The sequence below is a fragment of the Falco punctatus genome (assembly GCF_963210335.1).
Source record: "Falco punctatus genome assembly, chromosome: 13".
In the NCBI taxonomy this organism is placed as follows: domain Eukaryota; kingdom Metazoa; phylum Chordata; class Aves; order Falconiformes; family Falconidae; genus Falco; species Falco punctatus.
In genome coordinates this window covers 12,373,036-12,396,877 of record NC_137593.1, presented here as the reverse complement: position 1 = coordinate 12,396,877, position 23,842 = coordinate 12,373,036, and the positions used below count along the sequence as shown (strand labels likewise).

The window sequence follows — 23,842 nt, the reverse complement described above, 5'->3', positions numbered from 1 at the left end:
CCGGGCGAGACCACTGGGAACGGGGAGAGGGGGGGAGTGAAGGAGGGAGGGCGACTCGATGGGACCCCCGCCGCCGCCGTCGCCCTCCCGGGCAGCGCGCCCCCCCCCGCGCCGCCCCCTGTGGGGGCGGCGCGGGGGGGGCCCGCGGCCCGGGAGGGCAGCGGCGGCGGCGGCGGAGCGGCAGGGGGAGGTCCGCGGCCCTCCCCATGCTCGGCGCAATGGTAGAGTCTGCAGCTCAAATTCCGAGAATTGGGCTCTGTTGATTCTTAGAACTGGGGTTCTTAGAAGTGGTGATGCAAGGAGTTTCTAGGAAAGCCCGGAGACCAGGTGATTGCTGCTTCTATTGCCGCGGCCGATTTTACCCTTTAATTCTCTCTCGCTCGCTCTCTTTTTTTTTTTTTTTTTTTTTTTTTCCTCTCCATTTTTTTTTTCCCTCCTCTTTCCCTCCCTGCCCCGCTCCGACGCCTGGCGCGGAGCCGCCTCTATATATTTCTACCCATTTTTTCCCCCCTCTTTCCTTCCCCCCCTTTCCCGCTGCAGGTGCCCCGGCAGCCCTTTATTATATTTTTTTTTTTATTCTCTCCTATTCCCCCCCTCCCCCGCTTCATTTATTTAATTCTACAGACGCACACACGCACACCGCCTCTTTCCTTGCCCGCTGTCAGGCGAGAAAAATAGGGGTGCCTGCATGTCTTAACGCTGGGACCGTGTATAAGGGGAGGCGGCGGCGGCGAGGGGGGGAGGTGTCTCCCCTCGCCGTCCTCTCCCGGGGATTATCGGTTATCTGGGATTATTGGCTTTCCCGCACGCGTGACGGCCGGGTAGGGACGGGGAGGACGGCGGCGGCTCCGCTCTGCACCTGCAGCCGCCCCGCGGGCGCAGGACGGCGGCGAGCGCGGCCGCCGGGCTGGTGGCGTTTTGCGTGACTCGGGGTCGGCTCCCAATGGCTGGATCCCTCAGTCGGGGTGTGTTATTACCCCCCCCCTCCTTTTTTTTTTTTTTTTCTCCCCCCCTCTCCTTCCTCCCTTTTATTTTATTTTTTTTTCTGTGTGCGTCTTATGTCGCTGTTGTCGTGCCGCCAGCGCACAAAGCCACCGCGGAGCAGGGCTGGCGGCAGCGCGGGGGCTCGGCGGCACCGGGCACCGCCGCTCCGGCCTTTCCGCATCGTTACCCCCCCCCCGCATTTTCATTATTATATTAATATATAATCATTATCGTTATTCCGTCTCCGATGCAACTGCGAAACGGCTGGTGGTGCGTTTTGCAACCTGTGGCGGGGCTGCGCCGCGGTCTGTCAAGCCCCGGGCTAAGAGCGGGCGGTGATGGAGAAGACTTGCGGCATTTCTCTGCCCGGGGAAGGGGGGAGCCCGCGGGGAGGCTCGGCCGGCGCCGGCTGCCGGCCCCCGGAGCCCCGCGGAGCCCGGGGCAGGGGGGAGCCGCGCTCGCCTCGACGGGGTGTGCCGGGGCGGCAGCGACCGCCTTTCGCCGGCTGGAAAATAAAACGCCATGCGAAGCCCGCGAAGGGGGAAGAAAGTGTGCGGAGCAACTCCGAGTGTTACGCGCAGGGCTCAAAATAATAATAATCGCAACCCGCGCCGGGAGGAGCGGGGACCCTGCGCCGGGAGGAGGGCGGCCGGCGGGGGAAGCGGGGCGCAGCCGGGCAGGGGACGGGGTGCCGGGCGCGGCGCGGGGGAGCCGCCCGGTGCCCCCAGCGCAGCCCTTCCCCTGTGTTTACTACCGCGGCGGACTTGGCGCGGCGACAGGCGCTCGTAAATCTGCCGCCGGCAGCCGCGGGGCTGGCCCCCGGCCACACGCTATTCCTGGAGCGAGCGGCGAGGCCGGCCGCGCAACCCCCGCGCAACCCCCGCGCACCGCGCCCCCCGGCCCACCCCTCTCCCCGGGAAAGCAAAACCGGGTGGGGAAAGGGGACAAGGCTTCTTTTTTTTTTCTTTTTTTCCCCCCCTTTTACTTAGGTGTGTGGTTTTGTGTGTGTAGCTATATTATTTGTTTTAAACCCCCCCCCCCTTAAAAAAAAAAAAAAAAAGGCAAAACAAAACCGAAAAAGCCCAACTTTGTTATGAAAACTTTAGTGGTCGGGCGGCAGCGACCTCTCCCGGCCGCCCCCTCCCCCCCCCCCCCCCCCCCGGGCCCTCTGCCTCGCCATCCTGCCCCCCCGCCTTTAGTTTGCAAAGTCACTGTATGAAATGTTATGAAATCGCCTCTTGGGAAGGAGGGAAAGAGAAAGCAAGGCGTTTGTTTAGAAAAATCTGCAGCGGCCTCTCAGATGTGCCTAAAAAGCTGCCTTTGACCCCCCTGTTGCATTTCCAGGGAAGAAGCAAATCCGGGCTTAAAATCATGAGTCAAAAACAATAAAAACAAACCCGGCCCTGGTTAGTTTTTTCCACTGACTTCAGTAGGCGCAGGATCAGTGCGAAGGGAGGCTGGGGCCGGGCGGGTGAGGCTCAGCAAAGAAGCGCTGCATTGGTCTGACGTTTGTCTGGGGCCACATTCCTACCTGTGCCAGCAGAAGTGTCAGCAGGGCCGGGTATGGGCTCAGGCCCTCGTTCGATCTGAGGATGCTTATTGATTCCTCTCCTGAGCTTTTAAATGCGCTACAAATTATTATTTGCTGTATTCTTTCAAAGGTTTAAAGGATAAGTGCTTTAAGAGCAAATACAGGCTTCCTCCTGCAGCCCTTGGGTTACAGTTCAAAAATTGCTTTAAAAATATTTTAGGGGAAACCTCTCTTTATATAGACATGGAGAGGCAGAACCTGATGTTCTGTTCTTTTCTCCTAACGAGAGGATCCCAGGTTTAAAACTTAGAGACGACATTTTTTGCTCCATGAAACAAGTCACCAAGCCATTAAAATATTCAAAGGATGTCTAGCAATTTTCCAGAAGAATGGATTATTACATTGTTCCAGTAAGAAAAGACTTCATCTCCAAACGTTCAATTTTGACTGGCAAAACAGATCAAAGATCTCTGGGGATGCATTTCAATTCCAATTTCCAATCCCCCTCAGTTCTGACTGTCTGAGTCAATATTGGGAGAGGAAGTGGAGGTTAACTGGTTAGTTATTATTGCAAAGGAAGAAGTCGGAACGAGAAGTGATTCTTACAAATCACACCCAAAAAAAAAAAAAATCCGTCAAAAGTCTTTATGATACTTTTTAGACATCCCTGTTTGCAGCGCTGGGAGGACTTCAGCCTGCTGTCTGATGAGACAAAAATAAACCTAGCAGAAACATTAAGTTTTTCAAAACAAGGCTGGAAAAGCTCGTAAAAGTAATGTTGCTCAGACGCGTTTTAAAAGAAACAGAATTACATCGACAAAATTATATGTTTTCCAGGTTTGGTTGGGGTGTTTTATTTTCCAAGGGGAAAATTTGCTCCTGCAGCAAAGCTGACTGGTGCCATCTAGTGTCACGTCTGCTCCCTCCGCCCGGCCAGGGCAGGGGCTGGCGGAGCCCAGAGCCTCGGGAGAGTAGGGACGTATTTATTAACTGCTCATTAAAACAAAAAAGAGAGGGGGGGGGGGGGGGAAGGAAAAAAAAACAAACCCCAAAACCCAACACCAAAACTGCTTGCCAGCTAGGAGGAAGGTGGCAGAGGAAACTCTGGATGCCACTGAACTTGCTTAAGGAGTCTAATTGGAAACAACCGAGCACTTACTAAAGTCATTGACATTTCCATATGGAGTTCTCTCCAGGTCTGGTCATGAAATCACATGTGAAAATCTTTCCAAGTTGTGGTGTTAATCTGCCCTTGAATTTCTGCCTAATTTAGGATGTATTGTAAAGCTATGCTTTTTTCTTTTGTTTTGTTTTTTCTTTTTTTTTTGGGGGGGGACAGCTTTCAGCCCCAGATGGCAACAACTTAATACTAATTTGTAGGAATGGTGTTTTTCTTTTTTTAATAAACAGTGATGTTGTCCTCAAAAACACATTACAAATACAGATGGTAACACTTTGTGAGACAGTCCTGTGTTGTAGGAGCAGGGGTGGGTGTCCTCTCATTTTATATTAATACTCCATTAAAAAGAAAATCAAATCTTGTTACAAAGTCTATAGGGGAGTAAAATGAGGCTCTAACCCGTAGGTGCATTTCTCAGCGTGCAGCTTGCGTATGGTATTCACATATTTATGGCACTGAGGTTGAAGAACCATTTCATGCCTGTTTTAGTCCATGTGCTGTAATATTTGGGCTGCGAACTCTGCACAGAGAGCTTTTACTGATTCAGTTGGAGCCTGAAATGTTGTTTGCAGGTTTCTGAGAAGTTTGTAAAATCTAAATTTGGTTAAAAATTGCCTGCGTGCTCATAACCTCTTGTTCCATTTTATAGTAGCATGGGAGTCTATAAACGGGAGCCCTGTATGCTGACTGCCTGTATTCTTTTCTAGATCTATTTTTAAACCATTCTTCTGTTTGGCAAAAAGTGACACTTGGTTTCCATGTTTACAGCAGGCATTGGCAAACCTCAGGAGTTCACAGTTTGCAGTTTGGTTAGATGAGTATCCAAAAGTCAGCATCTGACCAGTAAACTACTTCAGACTGCAAATTTAGACTGCAAATGTAGTCCTCCCTGCTTTTTTTTTTGTCCTTTTTTTTTAATTATTTTTTTTTAATCCATGCTAGATCTTGTGTGCTCTCATTGCTGCAGGATGCTGGCAGCCAAAAGACACACACCCCTAAATTAGGGCAAGTGTGTATTCTTCAGGACTGTTTTTAAAACTCCAGTAATCTCAGTAGAGCTTCACAGCTAAAACACAGGGAGATTAGTACTAAGGGCATTGGGAGAGGGGAGAAAATTTTGGTCTATATTGTTTTACTCCTGCTCTTTCTCCTGGTCAGTGTGCTGCCTAGGGACTACATGGAAGGTACCCACGAGGGACGTGGGACCCCGGTTTACAGAGGGGACAGCTTGGGACAAGCACACTGCAGGACAGTGAGTCCTGAAGAACGTGTCCTGTAGTACTCTCTGAAATGGGTCTCCTTAAATCTGTTCGGCTAAATGTAGGGCTGAGGGGCTGTCTTTCTCCTGGCCAAGGGACCCCAAGCTGCCTGTGTGTCTCGTCCCATCCAGGCGGGATGCCTAAGTGGTTCCTTACTGCCAGAAGGAGCTGTGCCACCCTCAGCCCCAGGAGGACAGAGACAGGGAGGGTCGGGTCGGTGCCGGCTGGTGATGTGCCACCCCGGTGTGGGGTGGGTATGACTGGGCACCTCCTCCTGGCCCGGCTGGACTCGGGACCTGGCTCAGCTGCTGGGGACATCCAGCTCCAGCTGTACCCCTGCTGTTGGGCTGGCAGCTCAGTGCAGGGCTCGGTGTTGGCAGGGTACGGTGTCTGTTCCTTGTTCTCTGGAGTAGCTCCCTTGACTTCAGCTGGGATGCGGTTCCTGCCTTCCCCTAAAAAATTAATGTGCCAAATTGCTTGGGGTCGTTTGAAATGCTGAAGAAGGCTTGACTCCTCTCTTCCCAAGGGCGCGCACTGCCTCTGCCTCGCAGTCAGGGGAGTCCTCTTTAGTGGAAAACATTGGAGGCGGTTTCAGTGTGCTTCCCCCCCGCCTCTGCGTTTTCTTCTGCAAAGACCAAAATAATGTGGAGACTTGAGCCGGGCCAGCTTTCAAGGGCAATCCTTTTAAACCCTCTTTTGAAGTACAAACTATAAAGTTCCCTGCAGCGCTTGAGAAAATATGCAGTTTTCCTGGTTCCAAATGCTGATAATAAACCCGTCCAGATAATGTATTGCATTTCCTAGAAACATTTGTTTGCTGGCAGGAAATTGGATCAGACTGAAAGTTAGCAGAGACCGCTCGATAGAGCGAGTGCAGTCCGCTCACGGAAGGGTACGACAGAAAATACGACAGGGCTTGCACTAGCGATGCTGCTTTTGATCTGTGCTGACACTGTGCGCTAGGGCTTGTCTTGGTCTCTTCTGGGGTTATTATTAACCCAGCCACGTTTTGGCCTAGACACCAACCAGAAGCTACTAAATTAATAAAACTCTGCTGTGACAGCTAAAGGACGCTTAGTGCCCCCTGATTGCATGACATCGGGAAAGCTGAGCTGGGTGCTTGCACACCCCCAGTCAAAAGCATCCTCTTCACCATGGCTTGTAGCACCAATGACTGCGTTGGGGGGGGGGCACCCCAACACCACCTCATTTTCTTGGTTGTCCCCTCTGGTCGCTGTTCAGGAGAAACCAGGCATCCCTTGGCAAGGTGGAGAGGCAGCTGGCAGTGTGCCATGGCAGCAGATGGGATGTTCCTGTGGGGCTGGGACCCTGCAGGGTGCTGGGAGTGGGGAGGAAAGGGAGGGGAGGATGGAGCTTCCCCTGGGCGGGCAGTTTCAGAGCACTGTGTGGGATGAGGCTGTGGGGAAGGGAGACTGTACCCAGCCAACCCTCCAGGGTGATGTGAGGGAGTCGGCGCTGCGGGCTCTGGAGGGGTAGGAGAGGGGGGCACAGGGAGGGGGAGTGATCCCAGGGAGGGGGAGTCATCGATGCCTTCCCCAAAACTATGCATTTGTGGATGGGTGGGGGCAGAGACCACAGGGTATCCCCCATGCATGGAGGGGCAGGGAAGCAAGGAGTTCTCCCTGTGCATAGAGTGGGAGGAGGAAGGATGAGAAGGGATTCCCTATAAATGGGGGAGTGGATGGATGGCAGGGTTTCCCTGTGCGTGGCAGAGATGTATTTGGGAGGGTGGGGGTGGGCAAGTCCCTGGTTCTCCCCTCTGCCCTTCGGTGGGGGAGCCGTGGGGGTCCTCCCTTTGCATGGGGTGGAGCTGCGAGGGGTTCCCCACATGCAGGTGCGCTCTCCCCATGCTTGCTGAGCCGGCTGCAGGGAGGGCAGAGCCAGCCCTGGGCTCCCTTCCAGGAATGGGTTTTCTCGGGGAGGTGCCGGCGGGGAAGGGCCATTCCCTGAACCGCTGGGGCAGACCCATTGCCTTCCTGGAAGGCAGCAGCAGTGGCGGTCCCGTATGGCCACCCCCGAAATGTGCCCTGCGTCTGGCCCAGACCTTCATCTCTGGGCACAGCAAGCCCTGGTGCGCAGCCCTGAGTGCTGCTGGAGAGCTCACACCAGTGAGGTACTGGGCAGGAAAACTGGGGTGCAGTGGGCGGGAACAGGGGCTTGGGGTGATGCTCTGGCCCCAGCTGAGCCTGGGGGAGCCTCATGGGCTTTGGAGGGGGGTGTGCATGGTGAAGACCATGCTCGGCTGTGGTGGTCTTTTCTGCTCCCCATCACTGGTTTCTGCTCCTTGTTGTCTGCTTCTCTGGTCAGAGCATCCTCCCATGTTGGGGTGCAGAGCTGGTGCTGTGCAGAGGCTGGGAAGGGCAGGGTTAACCTGGCCCTGCAGAGTGAGGGGAAGGAAGGTCCCTTTCCCTTTTGCATGCCCACATCCTGCAGCTGGGAGCTGTTGGGGATACACCTGCTGGGCTCTGGGGCTGTGGGCGTTGCAGCAGCACAGCCTGGGGAGGGGTGATTTTGGAGTGGGATGGCGGGGGTGGGGTGCTGTGCTGGGGTCCAGCTGTGGGAGAGGAGCTGGATGTCTCCCCAGGCAGCGCTGCAGCCTCACTGTGAGTAAGGGAATTTGGCGACAGCAGCAGCTTCTCACGTGATGCTCATGGGCGCAGAGTTCATCTCACAGTTTGTAACTTTGTTGGTTTATGGATGGGTCACCTCCCCGTGTCTGTGACACCGGGGTGAGGCCCCGGGAGCCCGGTGCAGCGCGTCTGCTGGCACAGCCGAGGTGGGGATGCCACCCAGCTGCCCCAAATGCATATATTTGCTCATATGGACGCACGGATGTGTGCTGGGCGATTGATGATAGCTGGCAGAAAGTGCGTACAGAAAGGTCAGAGTCTGCAGTATTTGGGAAATGAGTCACTTTTTGTATGTGCGTAAAGTTTTAAGCTAGCCAGGCTCAGAGTGGCTCTGAAGATTTGCATTTGATGGCTGGAGGGGCTGTAAGACATCCTTCTGAGGTTTGTGTGTGATACCTTGCCTTAAACGTCACTCTTCATCCCACCCCAGCGTCTCTGGGAGTGTGAGGGGAACTTGGGCTCCAGATCCGAGCATCCGAGAGGGAAGGGGACACTTGTCCTCAGGGGGCTGAATGGGCTTTACAAGCTCTGGCAGTCTTACTGACTCCATCCAGTTTTTAGGGGACATCCTCATAATAATGTGATGACGGTCTTGGGGTTTGTGGGTTCACTTATTTATTGTACTTCTCCCTGCTGGGGCGGCTGCCTGGGAACCTTCTTCCTGCGTTGGTTCTGGGCCAGTTGTCTTTGTTGGTTTTAGGTAAATTAGGGAGTAATGGTGTGAGTTCTGGAAGGCAGTTAACTCCTGGGTTTCCTTGCCGTGCTGCCCCAGCAGTGTTGCCTGTGAAGCCAGCAGACGGAGACAAAGCTTGCGGTTTAGGGGAAGGCTTTTACAGCAGGCAGAGGAAGGCATTTGTTCTGGGTCTTCATCCGTCTCCGCCACTGGCTTCCTATGCAATCCTAGCCAAGTCACTTTGGTGCTTGACGCCCATATCCTCCCGAGTCTGTTCAGCGGTCCCGTCCCAGGGCGTTTTCACCGGTGTCTGGAGCGCACAAATATTCATAGAAGGGCAGTAACTGTTTTGGAGGACTGGATTCAGGCTCTTTCCAGGTTTCTGAGCAGAGTAGCAGCAGATGTTTCTGTGTCAGTCATACCTGTTAACAAGGTGCTGGGAATAATGGCATTGGTCTTGAATGTGGCACCAGCCGGGAATTCGGTCTTGGCAGGGGAAGAGTTATCTCCAAAAGAAGTGGTGAGAAAATTCTCGCTTGACTTCCCTTCCCCACCTGCCTTTAAGTTCCTGAGTCATGGAAATGAAAATCTCCTTGGCATCCGCCCATGGTTTGGGCTAGAGGGTGTGGAAGAAGCTATGATTGGATTCTCAAAGCCTGTGGTTGTGATAAGAACGTACTGTACCGGAAGAAACAAATGTTAACCTTACTGGAGAGTAGAAGGTTTGTTATCTTTAGCTTTTATCCAGCTGATACTTGAGTGAAACAGCAGGCTTGTGTCCTGCCACAGCCAATTCATAATTACCAGCTAATGTGGCGATTGTTTTCTTGTGCTTTATTTGTAGGTTTGAAAGAAACTTTTGGACTGTGAATTGAGGCATTGGGTATGTAAATTTAAATTTTGTGCTTTTCCTCCTAGCCCTCCCTTCCCTTTACCACATTGAATGAAATATTTCATTAGACCCAGCTGGAATTTGTTTTCAGGAGAGCAGCTGCTCTGTAGAAAATACCGTACGTTCATATGCTGCTGGGGAAAGAGGAGGAGTCAGGGTTGTGGGAGGGGGTGGATTGTGGAGGAATTTCACAGTGAGGATGCACATTCCAGCCTAAACTTCAGGCACAGGGAGATGTGGGCTCTCCTGGGTGCTAGTTGGGAGGACACCTCTGAGATGGGTCAGTGGGTGTTGTGCTGGGGGAAGGCTTCATGTTCCTCGACTAACCCAAGCCTTGCGCATGGGGAGAGACTGGGCTGTGGTGTGGGTAGCAGCCCAGCAGGTTAGATGAGTTCTGCTCCTCATTGCCACCACCGATTTATTGGGAAACTGTGACAGGTCTTCTCCAGACTGGCCACCACTCGGGAGCAGGAAGGTATTTTGCTGGTGGGTGAAGGTTGGTGCTCCACTGAGGGCTGGATTTTCCAGGTGTTGAAATCCTTCAGCCTCAGTTGGGACCTTAAGGCTTGTTCTGATTCCCGTGGCTGGATTTACAGCCAGCCAGCCGGCGGGTGAGGGCATGGCTCCTGAAGAAGATCAGAAGGCTTAGGAAGCTGTGTGTGGAGCTTCATGGAGATGAACCCAAGCGGTGGTGGGAGGAGTGGGCTGGGGCGGAGCCACCGTGGGTGAGGCAGGGAGAAAGAGGAGCCTGTTAGCTAATCTTCAGGAGGGTCTGGTTGCCTTTGCCCGCCAGCTTGTTACGTGGGACTGAGACACGCCAGGTCTCACCGTCAGCCAAGACACCTCACTGAGCAGCCTGGCAGGCGCTTGGTGTGGTGCAGGGCGGTTTGCCTGGGCACCAGGGAGTTGGTGCCGTCTCTACCAGTGCCAGCTGGCCATCTGAGCACGTCCCAGGGCAGCAGCTCCCATTCCCATTCTCCTCCTCCTTCTGTTTTGAGCAGACTCAAGATGGCCTCGCCAGCAGATAGCTGCATCCAGTTCACCCGCCATGCGAGCGATGTCCTCCTCAATCTCAACCGCCTTAGGAGCCGGGATATCCTGACCGATGTTGTCATCATTGTGAACCGGGAGCAGTTCAGAGCCCACAAAACAGTCCTGATGGCCTGCAGGTGAGAGCAGGGTCCTGTCCCTGCCTCCCTTCCCTGCTCCCTCTGCCTTTGGCCACCAGAACGCGGCTGCAGCCCCAGGGAGGCTCCTGAGGTTTACAGACAGGGAGGCAGAAAGAGAAGCAGAACTGAAAGGGGCTGCCAAGAAATTTGCAACTGTAATAGGATTAGAGCTGAGAACTTTTGCCTTCAGTGCGGTGCCCACACCTCTCTCCTTGCATGCCCGTGCCTTTCTCCTCCTTGCATGCCCACGTTGCCCACGCACGGCACACAGAGACAAACAGGAGCACAGCAGTCATGAGGCACACCCTGAAGGCAGAGCACAAATGCTGCACAGGGGCAGGACAGGGCAGGGGAGGGAGGGCTGGGTGCTCACCAGGGTGAGTGAGCCCTCTGTGACCACGGCGTCCCTGGCCACTGCTATTTTTAGAGCTATTCCTCCCTGGCTCCCAGGCTGCTGGCTGCACCCACCTTTGTTGCTTTTTTTCCGAAACACGGTGGGGTCTAAAATCCCTTTCCAGCTCCTAGGATTGCTGGAATTGCTTCCTAGAGAACACTAATTAACATCCCACCATTGCCCAGTTGAATTACAGCAGATGCTTTCCAGAGTCTCCTGCTGACAAGATATACAAATTTGAAAAAGCCGAGGTTTGACTATATGAAAAATGTTTTGCCAACATTTCCATTTTTTCGCCCCCCCCGGCCCCAGTTACAGAGTGAGCGTGGATGCACCAAGAGGCTTCTGAAAGACATGAGTCAGAGCGGGAAGGGGGTGGTGGGTGGTGGTAAGAACAACAAAAAAAAGAAGGGGAATTTCTAAATGGAGGCAATGGGGAGTTGTTGAGCAGGTGACATCTAAAAGCAGGCTGTTCCAGTTGGGAAAAGTGCAGTGCAGAAGACGCTTACTAAGCTGCAAAACCAAGCTTGATAATAAGGGGGAAGCTCCGGGAATTTTCTAATTGCCTCCTCCTCCCTTCCCGTTCACAAACCCCTCTGCGCTAAGGGATTTTGGACAAATTCTCCTTTTTTCCTCTGAATTGTCATAACACTTGTCTTCTCTCCTGTCTCCTCTCTGCAGTGGCCTCTTCTACAGCATCTTCACTGACCAGCTCAAGTGCAACTTGAATGTCATCAACCTGGACCCTGAAATTAACCCTGAGGGGTTTTGCATCCTCCTGGATTTCATGTATACATCCCGCCTGAACTTGAGGGAGAACAATATCATGGCCGTGATGGCCACAGCACTGTACCTGCAGATGGAGCACGTGGTTGATACCTGCCGAAGGTTTGTCAAGTCTAGGTAAGCACCGTGAGTGAACTTTGGAGAGCCTGGGATGGTGTGTTTGGGGGGTGAGAGGGCAGAACTGACGAAGTATCTGCAAATTTATCCTTATGGGCTGAAAATGACTGCATCTCCCTCCTTTTTGCCTGGTTCCAGTGAAGCGGAGATGGTGTCTGCTGTGAAGACCCCAAGGGAAGAGTTTTTGGCTGGACGGATGCTGAGCCACCCAGAGGTGATGGCTTATCGGAGCAGAGATGTCTCGGAGAATGGCATGCCTCTCCAAAATGGGTCCCTCTGCAATGGGAGGGCCTTTGCACCTGGTTTGATCAACAGTTTGTCTGGATCCCCCATTTCTTACCATGGATACAGCCCTCTCCCTCTAAATAGCTTCCTTGTGGATGATGAGTTGCGAGAGATGAGGATGCCTCTCTCTGAACTCTCAAGGGCAGGTGCCTTCCCCAAGGAGCGGATCCTGCCATGCGACAGCTCCAGGACAATCCCCACCGAGTACATGAGAACCATTACCGACATCTCGGCCAACATGTGCCATGCTACCATCTACGCTCCGAAAGAAGGTGCTGCTGAAGAAGCCAGGAGCGACATGCACTACAGCGTAGCCTCTGGCCCCAAACCTGTTGTCCCTTCGATCCGGAACAATCCCTATTTCTCTTGTGACAAAGTGGCCAAAGAGGAGGAGCGGACCTCTTCAGAGGATGAGATCAGCCAGCACTTTGAGCCTACCAACACCCCCCTGGACCGCAAGGGACTCATCAGCCCCCAGAGCCCCCAGAAGTCAGACTGTCAGCCCAACTCACCAACCGAGTCCAGCAGCAGCAAGAATGCCCGCATCAGTCAGAACTCCAGCTCCCTCTTCACCAAGAGCCCCACAGACCCCAAAGCCTGCAACTGGAAGAAGTACAAGTTCATCGTCCTCAACTCTCTCAATCAGAACACCAAGCAAGACAGTGCTGACCAGAATGAGATGGGAACCCTCTCTCCTCGCACCTACGTGCCCATGTCCACTTGCCAGCAGTCCATGGAGCCGGAGCATCTCAACGTGCAATCCCCCACCAAGATAAGTGTGAATGGAGAAGACTCTACTATCCCGCAAGCCAGCAGGCTCAACAATATCGTTAACAGGTAAGAAGATCTGCACCCCCCTACCCCCCGCCCCCATCCCGCCGAGAGACGGGACTCCCTGCATTATTGCTGAGGGTTTGGAAGTGTGTGAAATACCCGTAGCGTTGGGCTGGGGATTCCAGCCGTGAGCAGATGGAAGCCTGTGCATTTGGTGGAGCACTGCCAGTGACATCAACTGGGTGCCAGATGTCCCCACCGTAGCGGTTCCAGCCTGGACTGGCAATGGAATTGGGAACATTGAGTCAGGAATCCCTGGCTCACTTTGGCAGCTCTGGAAGGTTTCTGGAGCCTGGATTTGCCCTCCCTGGTTTTCACCAGATTCCCTGTGCTTCAGGCTTTTGTTTGGCTGTAAGCATTGGAACAGCCAAACTACCGGAGAACAGTACGCTGGCCTCTGGACCTGGATGTTTCTAGAGAACTTTGAGGTTGTTTGGTGAATGGGCACCTGAAGGATTGAGGCTCAGGGACCTATTGTTGATCAGGGCTATGCTGTGCATCTCACCACAAAAGTGTCCCCATAAAACATGGCTGTCCCTCGTGTCTGGAAGGGTGCAACCAAGGGCTCAGTAGCTCAAGCACAGCAAGAGCCTTCTCACGGCTGTGTGCGTTGCTGTCCTTCCACAGGTCCCGGGATGGGTCCCCTCGGAGCAGCGAAGGGCAGTCCCCGCTGTACATGCATTCGTCGAAGTGCAGCTCCTGTGGCTGCCAGTCCCCACAACATGCTGAGATGTGCCTTCATACCCCTGGCTCAAACTTTGGAGAGGAGATGGGGGAAACCCAGTCTGAATACTCTGACTCCAGCTGCGGTGAGTCTTGCATCCCTGGTCACCTTTTTCAAACAGCAGGCAAGAGGGCTTTGCAGTCTGGGGACCCATCCACCCAGTGTCCAAGCGGGAATTCAGACTTGTCCCTGATGCTGGTGGATCCCAGGGTGCTTTACAGTCCCCTCTTAACTGGCTAACCAGCTATGTGCATGCATGTGAGGGACACACGCACATGGGAATTGCTTCCTTCCTCCCCTTCCTCAGCACCATCCAGATACCTTGTGCAGGGAGGTAGTCACCGGCTGCAAACTTGGCAGCTGAAGACAGGAAACAAAGTGCACCCCACCCCACCAGAACCACAGGAGAACAAGCTTGGCAGATGTAATGACCCTAATGGGGATTAGGCAAGATGGTGTGTCTCATGCATCCGTCATGATATCTTCATTATCAGGGAGCCCAGTGCACACATCTGGAGAAATGCAGATAATGAGGCTTGCAATCTTGTTGCAAAACTCTACAAGCCCAGAGACAAGTATCTGTGCACCCACCTGCCTGTAGCTCAGGGAGAGGGAATGCAGAATTGTCACCTGTGGTGTGGGCAGAGATCCACAGAGGGAACCCCACTGTGGTGGTGCTCAAAGCTGCATACAGTGTTTGAGTTACACACCCTCCTACTGGGGGGACCTACCTTGCGCTTCAGATGATGATGGTCTTTCTATGGTCAGGGAAGACATCTGTACATGTAAAGGTTTGAGACCTCTAAAGGTTCTGGAGGTGCTCCAGAGCATCAGTTTTTCAGAGGATGCCTGATAACTTGGGTGCTTTTATGGACCTCTCTGAAAGATGTCCAGACGAGATGCTGGCTTGTTGGAAGCAGCTTGTGTTGCACTGAAGGAGGATGGCTCATGGTGACTGCACTCTCAAATCATGCATGTTGTTGCTGTGTGCACAAGAAGGTGAAGGTCAGGAGGTGGTGGCACAGTGCAAGCACCTCTGACCATGAATATCTGCACTCAGCTTGTTGTTCCAACACTTGCTCTGGCTGCCCCTCTCCACCATCCCAAACCCATCCCATGGCCTATCGGGGAGCTGGCCCATGCACTGCCCATCTCATTGCTCTCGTCTCTGCCCTGCCAGAGAATGGAGCCTTCTTCTGCAATGAGTGTGACTGCCGGTTCTCTGAGGAAGCCTCTCTCAAAAGACACTCTCTGCAAGTCCACAGTGACAAGCCCTACAAGTGTGACCGCTGCCAGGCCTCCTTCCGCTACAAGGGCAACCTTGCTAGCCACAAAACCGTCCACACAGGTACAGTGTTGGCCACCGGGACAGCTTACTGGGGAGGCTGTGGGTTGCTGGGCATGTGAGCATTTGTGGCTGGCTTTGTTGCAGGTGTAGCATCCCCTGTTCTGTGACACAAGCTGTCCCTGGTGGGAAGAGCAAGGTGCTTTTCTTGGCACTGCCAGGGAGCCCTTGGGCAGAGCACCAAACCTGGGAATGGCAAGAGATGCTGCCTGGCCTCACAGTGGGGATGGAGCTCAAGCTCCTTTGCTGTCAGGTGCTGGGCATCACTGTTTCTAAAGGCATCTTGAAAAATGCACAGCTGGGAGCAGGTGCATGGCCTCTGGGTTACCTTGTCATAGATTTTTTTTAAAAAAAAAAAAGAAAACTTAAAAAAATAACCAAAACATTTAGGGAGAAGTCTGGGGTATTTTTTCCCCTGCATCCTAGAAATCCAGATCATATCTAGCCTGGCAGAAACTCTGCTGATGGGAAAATCTGTGAATGGATGGACTCTGAATCAGCACAATGAAAGCTGAGAAAGGAAAGAGATATTAAGGGTTTAGCCATTTGCTGACAAACCTAGGGATTTTTTTTTCATGCTTTTATTAATGCTTAACATGTCAACAGCCAGTTCGCTAGCTGGGGAAGGGAAGTCTGGGCTGACAGCTCAGTGCTGCTGCACTGAATTAGACATGAATTCCCTGCATTCTCAGCTGAGCTCCAGGAAGGCTGCACAGGTGAACGAGATGACACAAGTGCCAGGGCAGGGTTCAAGGGTGCATGTGGTCAAAGCCTGGAAACAAAAGAAAAAGGCAAGAAGGGAAAGGTGTATGGCTGCTTCTCACTCCCCATTGAGCCCATCTTCAACAAGCCTGAAGAAACTAGTTGAAACCTTTTTGCAGCTCCCCACATCACCGGGAGCCAGCAGCAGCAGTGATTGTAGCTGACCTGGGAGCTGGGTTACTGGGTGTTTTCCGGGAGACCTCCAAAAAGTGAGTGTCTTCCAAAAAGAGCTTTCCGCTCTATCAGCTCTTTTTACTCCTCTAAAGAGGTGACAAATGGCTGAGGCAGGACATGCTGGGGACCATGAGGAGCCTGAAGGCACCTGTGTGGCCCTGCATGGCCCACTGGCTGCTCTAGGGAGATGCAGGTGCCAGCTGCTGCCGTGGGACCAGGAGGACTGCTGCGGTTAATCCTCACTGGCAGAGATGTCCAAATTTCTCTCTTGCCCTGAAGGCTGCCCCTCCCAACCCAAGAAAGACAAAGGTACCCACAGTGCCCAGGGCCCTCCTGAGCTCACCCTGCTCTTGGGGACACCCTGAGCTGCCCTGACCAATGTCCGCAGCCACCTCCAAAAGGGACAGGAGTCAGGGCTAGTGCTCCATGCCATGGGGTCTGGCACCTGAAGACTTAGCTTTGGGGAGTGCCATATATATATATATGTGTGTGTATATGTAACGGATCATGGGGGCTGAGCACACCTGTACGTAACCCTTCTCCCTTTCTTTTGGGCTCTGCAGGAGAAAAGCCGTACCGCTGCAACATCTGTGGGGCACAGTTCAACCGGCCGGCCAACCTGAAAACCCACACGCGCATCCACTCCGGAGAGAAACCCTACAAGTGCGAGACCTGCGGGGCCAGATTTGTCCAGGTGCATGTGGCCTCTGGGACCTGCAGTGCCTGGGGAGGTGGGACATGGCCGGACCTCCTGCTCAAGACTGGTGATGCCTCATGGCAGGGAGGAGGCTGATGGGCCACACTCGCTGCCTTGGGCAGCTGTTGCTGTGGTGGTGTGGGGTAAATAGGGGCCTTAAGGTCTGTATGGGCCAGTTTGGCTTAGTAGAAAGCCTGATGGCTGGTTTAAGCTCTTCTCCTCAATTTGCTGTGAAGGGTTGGAGGTATCAGACCTCAGACACATGTGGGCCTGACTCCCAGCTATAACCCAGTAGACCAAAAAAAGACATCTGGACAGAACCCCACTCCTGCTGGGATGTCCTTGGTCCCAGTGGGATGCCCTCATCCCTGGGGCTGTCCTCACCCAGAGCTGCTCTCTCTAGGTGGCCCACCTCCGTGCTCATGTGCTCATCCACACTGGTGAGAAGCCGTACCCCTGCGAGATCTGTGGCACACGCTTCCGGCACCTGCAGACCCTCAAAAGTCACCTTCGAATCCACACGGGAGAGAAACCGTATCATGTGAGTGACCCTGGGTTTTTTGGGGTTTTTGTTTGGTTGGTTTTTTGGGTTTTTTTGGTGGGAGCTCTCAGCCAGGGCTGGAAGAAGAGGCTGCCAAACCTGGCAGCTGGGAGGGCGCTGGCTGGGGCATTTTCATGGGCTGGTTGCAGCACCCCAGTGCCTGTCACCAGCCTCATGACGCCCCACACCAAGGTCACATCCCTGCTCCTTGTGTCCGGTCCCCCTCTCATGCATCAGCCGATGCTGATGTATTTTGTCATGAGCGGCTGTGTTGGAAACACTGACGTGCAACCCAGGCTGGGTGCGTCTTAGCTGCTCTTCTTTTCTTCCACCCTATGTGGAAGAAGGTCACACTTCTCCAAATAGCTGTGGCTTAAATTACAGCCACCCGCTGTGTGCAGGGATGGGAGAAAGGAGCAGAAAGCCTGGCCTGGGGTTCTCCATGTCAGTGGTACCTGTGCCCAGCAAGAAGCCTGCCCTGCCTTGCTTGCAGCCCTGGGGGCTCCCAGCTCCTTGCTGAGGATTTTCTGGCTTTCCCTGTCTGCTAGAGAGGGAATTGGAGCACAACTTCTCATCCAAACATCCCCCTGGAGCCATCCAGCTTGGCAGGGGTCAAAAGCCGCTCCCAAAATAGCCCTTTAGCTGGTTTGAGCATCTAGATAAGGAGCTTGGTGCTATGTCCATTGCAGCCAGGGTCCTCTCCTAAGGGACCTCAGCCTTTGTGCATCCCATAAACTGGAATGTGCTGCCGAAAGCCTGGGATGGGGTGCCCCCAGGTGCTGCTTCTCCCAGCACGTTCCCACTTTTCCCTCATCTACTGATATAATGGGCGCAGCATCCTGGGGTAGTGGGCAGAGGACAGGTATTTGTTGCAGGACCCCCACCCTGAAGGGAAGGATGTGCCCCCTGCCATGGTGTTTCACCCCCTCTGCCTTTGCCTCTCGCCCCACAGTGTGAGAAGTGCAACCTGCATTTCCGCCACAAAAGCCAGCTGCGGCTTCACCTCCGGCAGAAGCACGGGGCCATCACCAACACCAAGGTGCAGTACCGTATCTCCGCGAGCGAGGTGCCTCCGGAGCTCCCCAAGGCCTGCTGAAGGCAGAGGATTTCCCAGGAGGAGGTCACCTTGGGGCGGGAGAGGGAAGAAGCTGTCCAAAGGATACTTGCAACACTTTAAAAGAAAAAGGAGGGGGGGAAAAAAGAAAAAAAAGAAAAAAAAAAATTCATCACATGATGGAGTGCCTCTAAACCCATAGTACAGATAGGTGGAAAAACATTAGAAACCTAAAAAAAAAAAAATTACAAATACACGGGTTTTATTTTTCCCAGTTATGTGAAACAAAAAGAAAAATAAAATTATTCAGATCTTACTGTATATAAAACATAAAAAAATAAAAATAGTCATTTTAAATGTCTGTGCAGTGGAGTGTTGATAAACTCTGGAGTCTAACCTTCACAGCCTTTGCCGTTTGAAGATGAGGAATGTAATGTTGATTTATGGGAACAGATTTTTTCTTTTGTATGCAAAATGTGTGTTCTTTTAAAAAGAAAGTATGCTATTAAAGAGAGGGCTTTAACTTTTTTAACCAAAGGTGAAGGAATCTATGGCAGAGTTGTAAATATATATAGATATAAATATATAAATATATATATAAAATAAATATATATAGACCTTTAAAAAAAGCTATATTAAAAATATATAAAATGCATTAAAGGCTCAGTTGGACTCTGCAGGCAGAAGCCACTCTGAGAATCTTTATTATGATAGAGCACTTAAGGAGATATTTTAAAGTATTGCATCTGTACAAGTAAGAAAATATTTTGTCTAAATGCATCAGTGTATTTGTATTTTTTTGCAAGTGAAGGTTTACAATTTACAAAAAAGTGTGTATTAAACCAACAAAGCTGCAGAAGGAATTTAAAATAATAATAAAGTGTAATTTTTTTTGTTCTAGTTCTCAGTCTGTATATATGTAACATGTGGTTTCGCACGGTGCCTTTCTTTTCAATGGAAGTTTTCAATGTATGGACTATATTGAGCTCAGTTTCTTCAAGGTACAGCCTGATGTTGCGAAAGAAGTTTTGGTGGAATTCTCTATTGGGGAATGTTTCTCTTTTTTTTGGTTTTGGGGTTTTTTTTTTGTCTTATTTTACATGCTTGTGTTATAAACAATCTCGGGAGACAGGGTTTGGGCTGTGTCTAAACTGCATTAATGCGTTCTGTAAAATATAGCTGTACAAATAAAAGAATAAAATGAAGAAAAGTGAAGTATGATGGAGTGAGGGGTCTGTTCTTGCCTGTCCTTCATCACCTTGAAGGCCAGTTGGTGCCCTAGGAAGGGGCTGAGCACCCGGGCAGGGGCTTCTTCCAGGGTCAAGTGAAGATGGTCCCTGGTTTGAGGTGGGAGCAAGCCTCAAGCTCCCTGCTCTGCAGCCCAGTGGGGACTCTCCCATGTGCCACCTCCTTGATACTTCATGCACTCGCACTGCGGAAATAGGGCAGAGCCTGGGAGGGACCTTTTGCTGACCAGCCCAGGGCCGGTTCCAGATGGCCGGGTGATTATTTATATTTCCTGGAAACTCAATGCAATTGCCAGGATCACTCAGGGAAGAAGGCTGCCTGCTGTTCCTCTCACTTTCCAGAGCCTGGGGCTGCAAGAAGCTGCCGGTTCCACCGCTTTGTGCAATGGTTTGGTGGAGCAGGGTCTGTAACCCCCTCCAGGAACTCACTGACCAACATCATCTCTGGGCTCCCAGCCATTGCACGCTTGCTGCAGGCTAAAGCTGGGGAGTCCCCCTGCTCTCCTGCGGCAGTGAGAGGAGATGCTTTGGTCCATTTGGGTGGCTGTGCAGAGCTGGGGGGTGAAGCCATAGGGTAATCAGGCCTCGTGATCTGTGCAAGCAACCCAGCAGCTCCTTGCTGGTGAGGGCTCACTGGTTGCAAAAAACCCAAGAGCCTCATTCAAAAAGCTGCTCTGAATTACCCAGGCAGGACTGGCTACAACCAGCACCGGTGTGGAGCTCGGGCACTGCTCAGCATGGCCCGAGGTAGGGTCTGAGCTGTACAGGGTATGTTTCATTTTTAGTTTAATTACCTCACGGATAATTTTGGTGCAGAGCTTGGGGAGTGATTCACAGTGAGGGGACTAGGAAACACCAGTTGCAAGGGGAGAGCCTAGCTGTTTGCAGGGTCAGGAGAGGCTGCAGGAAGGAGGAGCTGAAGGTGAAGAGGAGGATGGACTTTTCAATGCACCATGGACAAAGGTGGACACGGGACAACCAAAGCAGCCCTGCATGGGAGGGAAACGCCAAGAAGGGGGGAGCCAATTTGCAGTACTGCTTTGCAGGCCCCCAGCTCCTCTGGCCTGTCTCCCAGCGGACCAGATCGCCTGGCACATGAAGCAGCCCCCAAAAAGCAAGAGCTGAGCACTGAGCTGGAGCTAGTCTCCCCTTCCTCCTCCTCTTTGATTTGGGCAGCCAGGGGGGCTGCCTGGCAGCCGGCTGTGGGGTGAGGTCCTCTCACCTGCATCCTCCCGGGGCAGGAGCCGATTTCTCACCCCACAGAGCTGGTGCATCCCACTGACTGCTCAGCCCGGCTGAACCCAGCACCAGCCCTCACCAGCTTACTCGTGTTGGGCACAGGGTAGGGTAAAAATGACAACAAATGGGGCATTGCCTGAGCACTGGGAATAGCAAAAACATGCTTTTCCACTTTGCTGCCTCACTTCCTTCCCCTCTCCACCTCTCCCCGGTGGTTTTTCAATGTTTAGTAAAGCTGGTTGTACTCATGATGGTGTTTTGACATATATACTGTCCTCATTTGACACACATACATAGGTCTCTCCCCTCTCTGACCAGAGCTGCCTGTCTTTGAGCTCGCTACTTTTCTGATTACCGCAGTTGTCACTGTTGGAAGTGGGTGGACTGGGCTGACAGCCCCACTTGCCCCAGACAAGCAGGTTGCGTAGCCACGACCTCTATTTCCCATTGACTTGCTCAGCTGCATTTGCAAAATAAATAGTGTATTTTCCTGGATCATGGCTGTGTTTCCTCCTCCTGACAGATACTTTTTTTTAAACAATGATGTCACAACTTTTCCAGGCAATCCAGCTGAAGCACTAGCAGTCGCTCTCTTACTGTTGGCAGGGCAGAGGTCTGCGTGCATCTGGCACAGCCAGCCCTTGCCAGTGAGCTTTGCTCAGCACGGATGGTGCTTTGCGGAGGCAAGGGAGCAGGCACACGCAGAGCTGCCCTACCGAGTTTTATGACTGCAGAGCCCACAAACCCTGACTTGGCCAGGCCTGCCTGTGTCAGCACCGCCGGGATATCTGCCCTTTGAAAACCTGGCTCCAGGTACAGGGTCTGACTCTTGCCAAGCCTCAGAAGAAAGGTCACCACCAAACCGATAAACTGTCTGGTTCCCAGGAAGCTTCCCGAATTTGTTTGAGCAGCTCTTTTGGTACCCATCTCCCCCTTCTCCCACAAATACCCTGCCCAACAGATGGGGGATATTGTCGAGTTTTCCTCTCCTTCAAATTTCTTCTGCAATGAAAAAAACAACCCTCGCCCCACTGCCCACTCCTTCCCCATTTTACTTCTCGGCCTGGGATTCAGGTTTCCTGGGGCTGAGCAGGGCTCGGGACGAGGGCAGATGGGGGGTACCCACAGTGATGCTGTGACCCACCGGGACCCAGCTTTTGCTGCACCCACCGATCCTCCTTGCGCCTGGTTTTGGTACGGACAAACCTGTGCTGAGTGAAAACGACACTGGAATGTGGAAGGCTTAAATGCAGGCACCGAGGCTGTGACTTCCCGAAGTTGTGGAGGTTTGATGGGTGCATGGCTGGGCTCAGCCGCACGGTCGGCTCTTGCTTGTCCTGGCAGCCCAGGCGGGGCTCGGCGGCAGCAGCCCCCGGGCCGAGCCCCCCCCCCGCCGCGGGCCGCGGAGCACTCAGGGCGCCGCTGCCTTCTGCCGGGCCTCCAGCAGGGGGCGAGCGAAGACGGGGTTTGGGCGAGGAGTCCGCGAGCAACATCGCTCCGCGCCGAACCCAGCTGCTGCAGCCCGACGCGTAACATCTGTCGCTCAGAACATCTGGGCGAAAGGAGGCTGTAGCCGGGTGGGGGCCTGTCTCCTCTCCCAGGTAACAAGCGGCAGGACAAGAGGAAACGGCCCCAAGTTGTGCCGGCTAATCCAGGTTAGGTGGGATATTAGGAAAAAATTCTGCACTGAAAGGATGGTCCCATTGGAACAGGCTGCCCAGGGAGGTGGTGGAAATCACCGTCCCTGGAGGTGTTTAAAAAACACGTCGATGAAATGCTAAGGGACACGGTTTAGGTGAACTGGCCAGTCCTGGGTTAGCGGTTGGACTCGATGATCTCAAAGGTCTTTTCCAACATAAACAATTCCGTGATTCCATAAGATTTGCAGGCAGAGGCAGGTGCTTGGCTGAAGCTTGTCCCCAGGCCCAGCCCGTCCCCACCGGTGTGGATCTGCTGTGGGGAAGGACCAGCTGCAGCCCCAGCTGGCCAGGAGCAGCCTGAGAGCCACTGTGATCCCACGGGCGGGATCCTGTGCCACTGGGATGCACTGTGCCTGTTCATGGGGTGGGACCCAACTGCCTGTGGCCACCTGGAGCCTCCTGGCCCGGCCTCTCTGAGAGGGGGCCAGTGTCACAGCTGGAAGGAAGGGAGGCCCAAGCTCTTGCTGTGGAGCTGATGTTTATAGAGGGGAGTTACACAGAGTGGAAAGCAGAGCCCTGCATTATTTCATGATTCCATGTGCTCACCCATCTGTATCCATCACCTTTTGCCTTATGCTAGTAACTCCTTACAGCACAGGCCAGCATCTGCTTGTACAGTCCCTAACACTGCCCCATCCATGGTTCCTAGTAGTCATTGTAGCAGTAGAGGCAAATACCCCAGTACTCTCTTAGCTCATCCTGTTCCCCCTTGCTCCTGCACAGGTTTGTGCTGATCTGTCCCCTGTTTGACTCCAAGGCATCTCCTTTCAGCCCTACAGATGATATGGCAGCACCCGAGGAGGCTGAAACTAGGAATGAATCTCAGGTAGCAGCACCAGAATTCCTGAACGTAGCTTGGGCTTTTAGACAAAGACATTACAAAAATTAGGTAGCAGAATCCCTCCTCTGTGAACCTCCACAGCCTGGCTCCCCTCTGACTTTGTTACTTGAAGCAGAAATCCCAGAGGCCTGTAATTAATGAAGAGTCCAATTCTTTTGGATTTGTGCCCAAGTTTTGCTATAGAAACAGAGTTTAATTCAGAAACCTTTCAGGTCTGTGGCAAGTCCACGTGCAATCCTGACACCACCGCTCTCTTCATGGCCTGTCCCAGGGATGCATGGTACCCTTCGGAAGGAGTTTCTCTCCCTTGTTGAGCTCTTGTTTTTCATTATCACTCAAGCATAAGCAACTGCTCTTCCTCTGCTCATCTGTATCTCCTGGGGCAGCACCACCCCTCCGCAAGCAGGGTCCTGCTCTATTAGCTTTTCAGCAAGCTGCAAGAGCTGCTCGGCTGTGGCGGCTTCCTCACTGCCCTGCAACACCAGCTGCATATCCAGAGCCAGGATAAGGGATTTCACGGCCCTGGCTCCCAGATCACAGCTTGGACCTACCGGGTTGAGTGCTAGAATATAAGAAAAAGGGGTTTTCTCTGCTGGCAAGGCAGTCATACATAGCAAACCTGTCCCGCTCATGAAAGAGAGAGTATGGAGAGAATTTTGTAGGTGATGGCCAGGGAAGTAAGGTGCAGTGAGAGCCGGGCTTGCGGCCGTGGTGACAGCAGAGGGCACGCTTTGCTGGTAACAGCGCTGAGCGTGAAGCCTGT

The 23,842-nt window shown here is 52.9% G+C and overlaps 1 protein-coding gene across 4 annotated transcripts; it reads left to right on the top strand.

Moving 5' to 3' along the window:
• Nucleotides 1-215: 215 nt before the first annotated feature.
• BCL6 (BCL6 transcription repressor) lies at nucleotides 216-19,270 on the top strand. Of its 4 annotated transcripts, none has more exons than XM_080409505.1 (10): nucleotides 216-327; nucleotides 9,123-9,161; nucleotides 10,172-10,339; nucleotides 11,415-11,636; nucleotides 11,775-12,758; nucleotides 13,383-13,564; nucleotides 14,660-14,827; nucleotides 16,324-16,454; nucleotides 16,861-16,998; nucleotides 17,951-19,270. In XM_080409505.1, the coding sequence occupies exons 3-10, from the start codon at nucleotides 10,179-10,181 to the stop codon at nucleotides 18,092-18,094; spliced, it is 2,130 nt and encodes a 709-aa protein (XP_080265631.1). In that variant the 5' UTR covers nucleotides 216-327; nucleotides 9,123-9,161; nucleotides 10,172-10,178; the 3' UTR covers nucleotides 18,095-19,270. The 4 variants fall into 4 exon arrangements, with proteins under 4 accessions (XP_080265631.1, XP_080265633.1, XP_080265634.1 ...); XM_080409507.1 differs by lacking the exon at nucleotides 216-327 and adding an exon at nucleotides 3,559-6,447; XM_080409508.1 differs by lacking the exon at nucleotides 216-327 and adding an exon at nucleotides 6,769-7,088.
• The last annotated feature ends 4,572 nt before the right edge of the window (nucleotides 19,271-23,842 follow it).

Coding starts and splice junctions, on each gene's coding strand:
- BCL6 (XM_080409505.1), top strand. CDS start 10,179: ATGGCCTCGCCAGCAGATAGCTGCATCCAGTTCACCCGCCATGCGAGC. Junction 12,759..13,382: donor CTCAACAATATCGTTAACAG/GTAAGAAGATCT, acceptor GTCCTTCCACAG/GTCCCGGGATGGGTCCCCTC. Junction 16,455..16,860: donor GCGGGGCCAGATTTGTCCAG/GTGCATGTGGCC, acceptor TGCTCTCTCTAG/GTGGCCCACCTCCGTGCTCA.